This window comes from Benincasa hispida, chromosome 3 (assembly GCF_027475165.1).
Source record: "Benincasa hispida cultivar pf3 chromosome 3, pf3_genome.v1.1, whole genome shotgun sequence".
Lineage (NCBI taxonomy): Eukaryota > Viridiplantae > Streptophyta > Magnoliopsida > Cucurbitales > Cucurbitaceae > Benincasa > Benincasa hispida.
Genome location: NC_143480.1, coordinates 53,983,444 through 53,997,377, shown reverse-complemented (window position 1 = coordinate 53,997,377; position 13,934 = coordinate 53,983,444). Strand labels below are relative to the sequence as shown.

General features: G+C 31.8%; 1 protein-coding gene across 4 annotated transcripts; it reads left to right on the top strand.

Moving 5' to 3' along the window:
• Nucleotides 1–4,934: 4,934 nt before the first annotated feature.
• On the top strand, nt 4,935–13,623 carry LOC120073373 (Auxin efflux carrier family protein). Of its 4 annotated transcripts, none has more exons than XM_090312142.1 (11): nt 4,935–5,239; nt 5,714–6,047; nt 6,193–6,272; nt 6,373–6,497; nt 7,585–7,706; nt 8,219–8,404; nt 9,798–9,872; nt 10,292–10,392; nt 12,340–12,392; nt 12,821–13,009; nt 13,166–13,623. In XM_090312142.1, the coding sequence occupies exons 2-11, from the start codon at nt 5,865–5,867 to the stop codon at nt 13,285–13,287; spliced, it is 1,236 nt and encodes a 411-aa protein (XP_090168268.1). In that variant the 5' UTR covers nt 4,935–5,239; nt 5,714–5,864; the 3' UTR covers nt 13,288–13,623. The 4 variants fall into 4 exon arrangements, with proteins under 4 accessions (XP_090168268.1, XP_038882120.1, XP_038882121.1 ...); XM_039026192.2 differs by having other exon boundaries at nt 5,101–5,339; XM_039026193.2 differs by having other exon boundaries at nt 5,191–5,339; nt 5,690–6,047.
• Nucleotides 13,624–13,934: the final 311 nt, after the last annotated feature.

The following is a 13,934-nucleotide window of genomic DNA, read 5'->3' as shown; positions in this document are numbered from 1 at the left end:
CACAATAATAATAATAATAATCAAGATCAATTTTAACTATAGATTTTTAATTTAATTAGATTTCACAATTGTTTTTGAAAATTAAGTTCATAAATACTAGTTATAAGTTTTTTTTTTCTTTTTGTTATTTATCTTTTAAAATTCAAATTAATTTTTTAAAAAAATATATATTTATTTATTTTTAGAATTTCATTAAGAATATTGCATTAGAAAAAAAATATAAAATCCTTGTAGAAAAGTTGTGATTAAAATAAATAAATAAAATATCAAACTGGACAATGGTAATAAACAAAAGAAAAAAGATGTTATAATAGCTTCAATATTATGCATGTTTGATGTTATGTATCTACTAATTAGATAAAGAAAATCAATGCTAAACCGATCATAGCTCGATTGACATTTGAATGTGCTAGAAACCACGAGATTTGTGATTTGGATCCCCTACTCCTAATTATACTAAAAAAAATAAAGAAAATTACACATTAAACATTTTACCTAAAAACTAAAAGGTGTTAGCAAATATCAAAAAATATTTCATGATATAAATTTGAAAGCTAAAACTATAATATTTGAAAGTTTTAAGGACTATGATCTATAGGGTTTAGAGAAAGTTATCTTTATAATTAGATATTTGTAATGTATAGTAGAATAAGAGAAAAAATCTAAAAATATATTACATTTTTTAAATATTTGCAAATATGGATGAGTTGACTAGTCAATCTTTGAATTTTTTTAAAATTTTCAATTTCGCCCTCCATTGTCTTATTTTGTTGTACAACTTTTTTTTAGTCTTTTTATTTTATTTTAATTCTCTTCTTTGATTTTTGCTTCTTCTTCTTCTTTTTATTTTTATTTTTATTTTCTTCCGTTTTTTATTATTCTTTTTTTTTTCTTTCTTCACTCTTACTTATTCCTTTTTTTAATTTTTATTTTCTTCCATTTCTCCGATTTTTGCTTCTTCCCTTATCTTTTTTTTATTATTTTATTTTCTTGTCTTTCTCTGATTTTTTGCTTCTTCTCTTTCTCTTTCTTTTTTAGTTTTTCTTTCATTTTTCTATTTAATTTTCTTACTTTTTCTTCAATTTTTGTTTCTTCTCTTTCTCTTATTTTTAAATTTTTTCTTTCCTTTATTTGAATTTTTTCTTCTTCCCCTTTTTTTTCATAAGAATTATGAGGCTGAGTTCCATACGCATGACTTGAAAGTATTCAATTCATAAGTGACTTAACACCAACAAGCCAATCATCAAGTTTGATTATTATAACAAATAATAAATATAAATAGCAAATGAAAGTCTATCAGTGATAGCCACTAATATTTTCTATCATTGATAGCTTAATCTTTGATTATATTTTTGTAGTTAATAGCCCCTTGTAGAAATCTATCATTGGTAGCCAACTTAGTGAATTTAATTAATAAAGTTGAATCTCGAACTAAAATGTAAGTGGAATGCCTAGAAGTTATCACTAATAGAATGTTTATCAGTGATAGAAACTATCATCGAAAAGAAAAGAGACTTATAAATGTTTGAGAAGGACAAGAAAGGGGCAAAAAGTTGTTCAGTGGTTATGATTGATAAAAGCTACTACTAATAGCATGTTACCAATGATAGGAGCTAATACTAATTGCATGTTATCGATGATAAAAGTTATCCGATAACACGTTATCAGTGATAGAGAACTATCACTGATAGCATGATATCAGTGAGATTGTTGATAGCATCTTATTAGTGATGTTATCAGTGAAAGAAGCTATCACGATAACCACAATATGAGTGATGTTAGTGATATCGGTGATAAAACTTAAGTGATATCTATATATCGAGTTTCTTTCAAAGGTAATAACAAGTTATAGAAATCTATCATTAATAGCCTCAAGTGTTAATATTTCAAGGTTGATTCTTATTGATGAAAGTCTATCAGTGATAATGACTGATAACTGCTATCAGTGATAGCCATGATAAAAGATTATTAGTGATAACTACTATGGTAATCAAAGTTGTTGGTCTTCTTTCAAAGTTGATCACTATTTATAAATCTATCATTGATAGCCATTAATAGCCTTAAGTAGTAATATTTCAACGTTGATTCCAATTGATGAAAGTGAATCAATGATAACTAATAATAATTGATAGCAAATTAAAAGTTAATATTTCAGGATTGTATTAATTTTTCTAAAATTGAAAGCTATTGCTGATAGCAACTATCATCGATAGCAGCTGATAGAACCTATCATGGTCATCACTGATAGCTGCTATCAATGATAGTTTTTAATTTGAGAAAACCGGGAAGAAGCAAAAAAAAAAATGGTGGCTAGACATGAGTTTTTTTTTTTTTAGTCTTTTACTATTTTTTTTTAATCTATATTTGCAATTATTTTATCCTTGTACTATATATTCTATTGTTTTTGGCTTAAATTCTATTTATGCAACTAGCCCATTAGAATTTAGTTTATGTGATTTGATAAAATTTTCATAAACAATCCATACCATAAGGATTATTATATACGATAACTTTATCAAACCGTAAAAACTATTTATGAGATTTTGTCAAATCAAAAGGACTAAGTTCTAAATTTTTAAATTATAAAGACTAATTTCTAACTTCTTCCAAATTATAGGGACTAATTTTGTGTTTAAAGTTAAAATAAATGAAAAAATAGAAAAGATATGATAAGTTTGGTTAAATAAAAATTTTAGGTCGTATTTGATAATGTTTTGAGTATTAGTTTTATGTTTTTATAAATTAGATTTGTTAATTTATTTGATTTGCTCCTGTGAATTCTAACCATCACCATGGTGAATAAGGACTAAAGGTATAATAAAGAATTTAGTGGAAATCAGTTTAATCTATTTATTTTGTTATGTATTAATAATTTTAAAATGGAATCATAATAAGAAAAAATCTCTTTTACCAAAATCTTGGCAAATTAGTATGAAAAAATTATCAGGTAATTCTTTATAAATAAGTAAAGAAAAATAGAAGACAAATAATAAAAATCCATTGAAATATCTCTTATATAACCCAAAAAAAGAAGAAAAAAAAAACCTATTATTCTTTTGATTATAGCATGCTACCATTTATTTGATTATAGGATTCTAATTTAACACTTGCATTTAAAGAAATCTTATGGATTAAGAATTTCAAATCCAGTTATAAAGGAATCAAAATTGATTCATAATTTGAATTGATACAATGATCTGTTCATCATTTTTTTATTTAAAATTGATGATTTAGTAAAATATTTTTTTTATTAAATTGTTAGTTCTACATTCGAAATGTACATTTAAATGGTTAATTTTTAATAAAAAAAACTTAAATGGGAGAAAAAATTTCATTTCTCCAAACATAAACAAGATAGTATTTTCATATCTAATTATCCATAAATAAATGGATTTTTTGGGCAATTAAGATACTACATGGATAATTTGGTATATTGTGAGTTCAAATTTGTTTAAAAATACTAAATTATTCGTGTAATATCTTAGTTCACATTACTCATTTGTAAACATAATGAACGGATGATAATATGAAAAGTGGGGTCAATTAATTATGTTTCTTTTTGTGTGTGTTTACCAATATTTTGTAATTGTAATGAACAATGTGTCCCAAAAAAATTTGTAATCAGGATGATCAATCTGATTATCATTATTAATTAGATTAGGTGGGTCGTGGGACCTATTCATCTTTTTTGTGTTATTCTTTGAGGATTTTTCAGATTTTCCATCATATGTCATCAACTACTGTTCATATGATTTTGGTTTGTTTAAAATTGGTATTGGTAGTCGTATATATAAATTTTCATATATTGTTTCATCAATACGAAGAGATCGATTATCAATATTGATAGATATTAAATACCAACGATAATGATATGTTTGGATCAAGGAATAGTAGAGGAGAACGTAAAGTAGTGAAAAAACCGTCAAAAGTATTCTAAATATATATTGAAACACAACAACTTAATACATTTGGTAATTTGTTTTCAATCTCAAGGGCATTATAGTAATTACACATGTTTTATTCTATTGTAAGTGTTAATGTAAACGGCTCTAATGAAATCTAGCTACGCCTACAACATGTATATATAAATGGGGTCAAAGATATATAAGTCCCTTTATGATTGAGACTTATTATTGACACATTAATAAAATCTATTTTGGTTGGAACAATTTCGATTACAGATGAACAAACGTCGTCTTAGAGTCTTAAAACAATAATTTTTTTAAAAAAAGAGGATGTAAATTTAAATCTTACCATCCATAATCACGAATAATTCAAACATAACCATGTCTATATTATACATGTTTGTATATTCTAGAAAAGAAAGTATATGAGACAATAGTGGCTAATGGGACCATCATGGTCAAGAACAGACGGTTTCCGTAATGATAATTTTTTTCCCATCACCTTCTGTTTCCATGCAATTAGAAATTTCTCATTTTGACCTCTTTATGAGAAGAAAAATGTTGTTTCTTAGTTAAAAAAATTCGATCGAAGGAAAAAAGAAAATTTAGCCCAACAATACTTGATATATACATTTCTCATTATCCTAACAAAAAAGACGAAAATAAAAAAGTGAAAACTCTAAAGGTAAACTTAGCCAATAAGAAAGTGAAAGTACATTCAAACTAAAATTGTTAGCTGAATTTCATTTTCATTTTAAAATAATATAAAACAAAGTTGCTTTTAAATATGACAAAATGAACTAGAATATATGTAAATATAGAATATCTATCCATGTCTATTAAGATAAATAGTGACATTTTATTATATTTAAAAATACTTTCCGTCGTCCTCCCATTTAAAACAACTTTTTAATAAAAACAATAAACCATTAAACTAAACTAAATCTCCCATTTAAAACAACTTTTTAATAATAACAACAATAATAATAATAATAAACCATTAAACTAAACTAAATCTCTCATCTGAGCATACTTTTTTGTGCTAATTGTTGGCATTTGGTGTAAATTTGAAACCGAGAGAATTCAAGAACATAATCGAAATTTTTTTGAACTTTCGTAGCTAAATTCGTAATTCAACCACTAAATTCATTGTATTGAGCTTCATAAGATCGTTAGTTTGTGGCATACGAATGTCAAATCTCGCAAGTCGTTTTCAATCTACGGATTGTGCTGTGAAAGATTCCACTTCAACGACGAAAAGGGGGAATTAAGCAGCGTAATATTTGGCGCGCGGTTGCTTTACTACCAGGCACCGCTAATCGTCATTGCCAGAGGCCAGAGCTGTTTTCAAACTCTTCATCTTCATCCTCTTTACCCACTTTCCCTTGAATTTGTTTTTCTTTATTTCAGATTAGGATTTGTTCTTATTTCTCTGTAAGTGTTTTCTCGTTAATCGTTAATCGTCTCTTTGTCTGGCACTGATTTGATTTGTTGTTATGGCTTCTCGGGTTTGTTTTGTTTTAATAATTATGGCTGTTTGTGGTTTAATATGTGTGTTTGATGAAGCTCTGTCCCAGTGCCTGAATGTTTTTTTCAAGAAATTTGTGTCGTTGTCAACATTTCTTTTTCGACATTCTATTTCTGGATTAAGTTTTTATTTTGTGTTGTTTTGTTTGTGATGCTACTTCCGGTTCCGAAATGGTTTCATCGTTCTACTTCATCGTTTTTTTATTCTGATTCTTAAATTATTCTGTTCATTTTTTTGTTGGGTATTATTTTGATAGGTTCAAATTTCGTCTTGTGATCAGGAAAACTGAGAAACAAAGTTCCCGAACTTCATGTTTTGATTGAGCTTGGGTTCTGAGATTTGTTCCCGTTTGGACTTTGGGGTTTACAAAGAAACCCGTATTTCATATAGAACGACTTTCAGATTTTGAGTTTTGTTTGGTGGAGGTGAATATGGAAACATTTCTTTCAGCCATCGTCTCAGAAGTTCAGGCGGGAGGGAACTCTCTGCTTGTCACTATTAAGATTGCAGTGCTACCCATAGCCAAAGTTTTCACCATGTGCTTTCTGGGTTTTGTTATGGCATCTAAATATGTCAACATCTTGCCTGCAAGTGGAAGGAAACTTTTGAATGGGGTATGTTTGCTTAAATTTCATCTAATCTGTACACTGAACGAACTCTGTATTGTTTTCCAGATGCATAGCTGCTGATTTGAAGTTCTGATGAATAGTATTTAGATGGACTCGGAATGATTTTTCTTTCTTTACTTCTATGCTGCAGTTGGTTTTTTCGCTTTTGCTTCCATGTTTAATATTCTCTCAGCTCGGGCAAACTATTACTCTCGAGAAAATGCTTAAATGGTGGGTGCTAAATATACATATACACACGTTCTTGTTTTGATTTGAATCTTTTTTTTACAGAGAACATGCTATCTAATCTCGTTTGTGGCCTTATACGTAGGTGGTTTATTCCTGCAAATGTTGTTCTGGCTTCCATATCAGGTTCCCTTATAGGATTAATTGTTGCAATAATTGTTCGTCCTCCATACCCCTTCTTCAAGTTCACGATTGTACAAATTGGAATTGGTAAACCGCTTGATCTTGCAATAGTACTTGGACATAATTTGTTTGTATGGAGTATGAGTTGTTTCCTGTTTCTGTCACTTGGCTGGCTGGTTATTTCAGACATCTGTTAGTCCCTATGGCTTGTCAGTTTATAGTTAAAAAACTAGAATAATATTTCTCTTCTCCCGGATTGTGCATCAATTTTGTGTGCACTAATTAAATGGCACTGTGTGGTTCGTGCTGCATGTGACATGAATCAATCATGCTGGCCAGACATCAATTGACAATTGCAGGCAAATAAGTTAGGAGAGTTGTTCAAATGAGTATACGTTATCAAGAACTTAATGGACCAAGGAACGAATCTGAGGGTTCCAAAATTGCTAATTCAATCAAGGCAGACCTAGTTTAATAGGGAATTTCCATCGAAATGGCTTTATGTGACAGATGCTAGTATATACTATCCACTTGATACATTTTCCTTACCTTCCTAAAACTCAAGATGAGTTTATTCCTACTAGTAGTTTCTTGTTTTTGTAGTCTTTTGCTTTCTTTTTCTTTTGGATAATCCGGTACTGAGACCCTCACCCTGACTAATTCGGGTACCCATGCCTGCGCCATTGCCTCCACTCAGTCTTGTTTTTGTAAATCTTTACTGACTGTTAGTTAGAAGTTAGTTAATATCAAGTTGTTACTAAGCCTGCCAAAGGCAGTGTGCTAATGGCATAATCATATCATTAATGTTATGGAAATAACAATGATTGAATAATAAAGATGAGTTTCCTTTCCCCTTTCCCTCTCCTGAAATGTACATCGTACGTGCATTTTATAATCAGTTTTTAAGTAATAATAGTCAATAAACACTTCCTGTTGTGTCGAATGAATTCCAACATCCTTGGACTTGTGTCTTAATTCACCCGTTTTTTTCCCTTTTCCATGTGAAAGATGAAGAGTGGATTGAAAAAATCATCATAGAGTTTCTGTACTTTAAAATACAGTAGCTGTATATATGCTGTGAAAATGTTTACTTGATCTTCATGATTTGGTTTTCACACGTGAACGTATTATTTATGCCCTCTTATTGCAATTATACGTTCTGATGTTGGTTCAGGGAACATTGGAAATGTGCCTCTCGTTCTCATTGCAGCTTTATGTAGAGACGAGTTGAATCCTTTTGGTGATGCAGAGAAGTGTAGCACTGATGGGATTGCTTATATTTCATTTGGCCAGTGGGTGGGTTTTATTGCATTTTTGGCTCGACTCGTTTGGACCAGTGCATTTATCTAAGATTGGATATTATTTTGTGTTGAACTTTTAATTACTTTCCATCATATATCATTCTAAATACCGATTATCCCATCCATGACTTGGCTAATATTCATTCCTAAGTAACAAATTCTTTTTATAATTTAGGCCCCATGGCGTGAAGGAAAAAAATATACGCTTTAATGAAAAAGAAAGAGAGTGGAATGAAGTAATTGATAGATATGTACCATTATTCTAATTGATATTCACAATCAAATTCTTTTTTTACTTTCTCTCCCTTGCAATTAACTCAAGATGGGGTGCCTTTTTGTAACTCTTTCAGGAAATTTTTACCTTATCAATGTCTTTGTGTTTTTTAGAATAATAATAATAATAATAACAAAAAAAGAAAAAACGTTTATTCCTAACAATCAACCTTAGCTAAGTTTACTCAACTGAAATACTATATAATACCTATACAATTAATTTCTAATGTCAAGGTTGGTGCAATTATCCTCTACACCTATGTTTATGCTATGTTGGCACCTCCTCCTGAGGGTACATTTGACATCAAAGATCAACGCATTCCAGTTAAGAACCTGCTAAAGGATAGTACACCTGCGCATGTTCCCTTGCTCGTTCAGGAGGTAGCTTCAACATATCCAGATGCTTCTAAGAAGGAAGGGGTGAGAGACTTTATTTTGCTTTGTTGCGCATTGTCGTATTCAGTTTAATGAATTCACGGTGAAGCTCATTTCTATTAATCAGTTTATAATAGCATATTTTATATTTTTTAGAATTTTAAGACTAAAATGACATTATTTTATACTAATATGACATGGAATATGAATAAGTGATAAAGACAACGGGAGCTATACCTATTTCCACAATGGTATAATATTGTCCACTTCGAGAATAAATCCTCATGACTTTGTTTTTGGAACCACTCAAAAGGCCTCATACCAATAAAGATAATTGTCCTCGTTTATATACTATGAGTCTCTTCCTTCCCTAATCAATGTTGGACTTTGTTTGCACCTAACAATCATCCTCTCAAATAAAGTACCATCTTTAGTCTCCTCCTCAGTCGTCCACTCCTGACCGCTTACAAGAGTTTGCTCTTTATCAAGGCCCATAGCAAAGCCAAATAGAGCACAACCATAGTTCATCTTTGTGGAATACACTTGGTGTCGACCACCTATCGCACCCTTAATTTCCTCCCCTCAAACAAAGATATAGTCTTGTCAGTCTACCCGACCTGATAGGTCTACCTTCTATACAAATCCATCTGATTTGATAAAAACCTACTTGTTTACTGCATCTCAACCACTTTTGGAATTCATCCACAAAACTCACTCCTTTTGGTTGAAATCGCTGAGGGTCTCACCCACACATCTAGGTTTAAACCATAGCTCTGATACCAATGGACAAGGACAACAAAACCTCCACTTATCTCCATAATAGTATGATATCGTCCATTTTGGGCATAAACCCTAATGACTTTGCTTTTAAGACCCCACCCAAAAGGCTTCATTCCAATGAAGATAATTGTCCTAATTGATATACCATGGATCTCTCCCTTCCTTAACCAATATAAGGCTAGTCTGCACCTAACATAATGGAGGTAAATATTGTCATCTTCGATTTTGAGCAGCTTCTCTGTTTTCGGGTTATTCAGTTAATTTATGTTGCCTTAGTTATGGTTCTATGGAAACAAATCTACTCTTAGTGTAATGAAAACTAAGCTCTGTTTTTTTTGGGTTATTCATCAGTTAAATTATGTTGCCTTAGTCATGGTTTTATGGTAACAAACCTACTCTTGGTTATCCAAACTAATATGTTGTTAAATTGTCAGAAGAATTTTAGATCACTTGTGTCAGTCCTTGGCTTCATGTTTCTTATTTGTGTTCAAGCTAAGCAGTAGAAAATCATTCTTTCTAAAATTACGAAGATTTAGATCACTACTTTCTTTTTGGGCTTTATTAGGTTAGCTTAAATGTCAGTTTGTTCATGCATGCGTTACATCAGAAAGAAAATACAAACTTGGCGCCGTCTCTCATAATTTTCCTTTGGATGCAGACTAAGGGCTTCCTTGTGTATTGGTATGAGAAATTGAAGCTCAAGCAAATTTTTCAGCCTCCTATTGTTGCTTCGGTTAGTATATATCTGTGTTCTATTGTATTGTAGTCTATAATTGGTTTTACGAATCACACTATAATTAGTGAACGCTAGTTAAATTTCATGGTCATCCTCTTTTGAAACTGTAAACTGAAATGATGTACTCGAGAAAAGTGAGTTGGGTTTGTTCTCTTGTGAAGGCAAAAATTATGAAGGGGGAAAAAGAAAGAATAATGATAAATATGAGACAGTTTCAAATGAGAAGATATATCCTAAAGTTGTCCCTTTGGGGACAACAGATATTTATCCCAAAGTTAAAGAGTAATGTTTTTTTGTTCATCTACTAATGCTTTTGGGGTTCTTGTTAAATTGGTGAGGTTTCTGAACTTCCAGATTCAGACATCTTTCCACATTCTTTTGTCACCATTCTTAATTGATTATGCAATCTGTTACAGGTCCTAGCTATGATTTTGGGTGCAACACCATTCTTAAGGCGATTGGTCTTTACTCCTGATGCTCCACTATTTTTCTTCACTGATAGCTGCATAATGCTCGGGTAAATCCTGGAAAATTGTGAAGAGCAATTTTTCTTTTTATTTAGTATTGTAATTCTTTTGCTTTGCTCATCGATGAGTTTGCACCAACTCACTGTGGTTTTTTTCTTGGAGGGTTTCTTTTAGTCTATTATTTAGAATGGCTGCTAGATGCCTACACATAAAATTCTATATTCCTAAATATTTGATCTAATATTTGATCTTAAGGTTTTCTTTGGGTTTTTGTTTCAAGTCAAGAGCTCAAATACCTAGAGTTTGTGATGATCGTGTCGTAAGGATTCGAATTAGCCATTAACAGATGTTCCATGTATTGCTTTGGCTAATTTCTATATTCCTCTGGTTGAGGATGCCGGCATAGTTCCAAATCACAATCAGGTTGAAGTGGAGAAGGTTTGGTAAAGGCAACATTTTTATTGGTACAAGGATTTTTGTGAAAAATCCAAAACCAAAACCATGTGGGTTCACGAAGTGGGTAATATCGTACCCTATTGAAATCTCGAGAGGCCTACTGTCCTAATACCTTCTTCTTCTCCAGCCTCCTTGTGCTTCCTTTTTAGGTCGTTACGGTGCTGTTTAAGTTACAAGTCCTCCCTTGGTGCTCTGAAATTATTATTCTTGCAGCTTTCAGGTTAAAAACAAAGTCTTCAAGGTGGCATATGAAGAAAAATTTAGAGCAGCTTGTATCTAGATTTCAAAATCTTAAAACAAGAGATCCTTTCCTTTTTTGGACTTGAGATCTGCATTCTGGTTTTGTGTCTATTATTTGGAGTTCATTTCCTACTCTCCAACGTCTGCTTGTTTTGGAAATTAAGGTTTGCCATCCGTGTCTACCAGGTTGAAAAGATTGGGAACTCTCGGAGCTTATTTTGTTGCGAATAAAAAAAACAATGGTAAAAAGGATAGTAGACTTCTGCTGTTTTGAGCCTCCTGTAGTCTTTTATCAGTCCTTTGTGTGTGTGTTGCTTACATGCTCTTATATTCCTCCTGTTCTAATGCTCCTTCTATTGAGTTACTAGTGTTGGTTGGCCTGTCAGGAGACTCTTGGGATAATAGTATTATTACTTCTGTTAGGAGACGCTTTCATGGTTAGGGTTAATTGTTTGACATGCCACTAGCTATTTAGGAGATGAGGCTATATTTTCTGCGTGATAAAAGGATCATTTGTGGCATGCATCTCAAGCATTAGACCTGTGGAAGATCCTAACATGTTGAGTCTGCTGTGATTTTCATGATCGATGGGTAATGATTGGACATTTGCTAATGGTTTATCCAATTTGGTTGCTGCATCATATGTAAGTGTTTAGTGTGGCTTTTTTTCTTTTTTTTTCTTCGGAAAGGAGCTTAAAAGAATGGATTGAAGCTTGCCTGTCTAGAGCCTGCAGAAAAAGTTTTGTCCCACAAGAGATTGAAGTTTGGTTCCTTGTAGGAGGAAGATTTTTTAGTTCAAATTGTGGCATTGTCCCACATTGCATCTGCAAAAGTAAAGTGCATCGGGGAAGGAACAGAGTTCATATATGCTCCACCTTAAGACTTGTCTCTAATCAGGTGTATCTCCGTGTTTATAATGTCATTCGTAGATTCTGTTCCTGAATAGGTTTTAGAACAACAGTGAACAAAATAATGACTAAGTAGGAGGATATAAAAATCATTATACATGCAGTTAGATATATAACCTTACCTATATTTATGGAGAAAGTGTACATACTTCTTATAGTAAACTAAGCAATATATGATAAAGTAATTGTAGTATATGAGCAAATATTGTAATCTCCTAAAATAGTGTGTTTTTGAACCTTGAGTTGGATTTCAAGGCAGATATGGACTTGTAATCTTTAAAGATAGGTTATGGATGAGATGATTTTGAAAACTAGAATGTGGGGAAATTTATTGGGGTATATAACTATAAATTTTCATTACCAATACAATCTAACAGCGCTTGTGGTTGTCAGGGAGGCTATGATTCCATGCATCCTGTTGGCATTGGGAGGAAACCTCGTTGAAGGTTAGTGCCGTTCCAATTATAATTGAAGAGACGTTTTTTGCAAAGTAAGAACATCATCTTCATGAGTAACTTTACACGTAACTTTGATATAATTAAATTTATTGTCACCCATCAACTTAAATTTTTGTGTTGGTGATTTAACATGATAGCAGAGTAGCAATTTCTGTGTTCGAACTCTTATAATGGCATTCCTTTCCAATTAATATTCTTTTTTATTTGTTAGGTCTTTCACAAAATTTTCAAGTCTCGTGTGGAGGAAGGAGAATGTTGAAGTTTTGGATATGATTAAATTTACTATAACCCATCAGCTCAAGCTTTTGAGTTGATTAGTGATCTAACCATTTCTCTAGTTTAGTAGAATCATGTAAACCACCCAAAAATCTTTTGATTTCAAGACAGAACTTAACAACTTCTCAATTTTCTGGCAGGTCCTGGAAGTTCGAAACTCGGGCTACGGACAACTGCTGCTATTATTTTTGCACGGTTGGTTTTGGTACCTCCTGCAGGACTTGGCATTGTCATGTTGGCTGACAAGCTTGGCTTCCTTCCTCCTGATGATAAGATGTTCCGATTCGTTCTTCTTCTTCAGCATTCAATGCCAACGTCTGTCCTCTCGAGTAAGTTTCCAATCTTGACGACTAAGAACAGACGAACCAATACTCTGGTCAGTCGAAACAAATTGATTGGCAATGTTTGCCTCATTATTCCTTTCCTGAAAAAGATAGTGAAGCTTGTTAAGGCTTAAAACTCATGAAGCAAATTCTTGTTTGTAGGCGCTGTGGCTACTTTAAGGGGTTGTGGTAGAGATTCTGCTGCTATTCTTTTCTGGGTTCATATATTTGCTGTCGTCTCAATGGCTGGGTGGTTCATCCTCTATTTCAGGATACTCTTCTAAAGAAATTGCAACATTGTGAATACGTTTCATATTCCAATCCATCTGCAATTACTTTTTGTTAAGTATTTGTCATTCGTTACTTATAGAGAGGACCAATATTGTCTAGAAATAATATTTTTTTGTTTGAGATGATTGCATCATAATAAAGCTAAGCGAATTAGTAGCTGTTTCAATACGGTATGAAGAGATGTTCTATTATTGAATAATTCATGCTTTGTAGATCACATGGAAAAACAGATTATGGGGATGTGAATAGAGAGATTATGTTAATTGTACTTGGTATACATTGCCACCTATATCATAAACTTATTGGGAAATATAAATGTTTGCCCAAAATAGGTTGCCATATGTTTTCCATGGATTCTTCTTTTCTTCTCTTTTTTTTTTTCTTTTTTTAATGTTTATTATAATAATTTAAGATAATGAATATATTTGAATTGGTCATCTAAATTTAGGTTATATATATATTTAGTTGGTTAAAGTGAAATTAATCTCTCGAATTTTCTACAAGGGATCCTTGCTCTAATTCTAGTGAAGTTATATGAGGAGTTTCACGATGGTAGAGAATAAAATGGGGATCAAGGATGGAGAAGCCATCCATGGACATCTATTGCCACCTTTTATATTTTAATAAGTTTATTAAAATA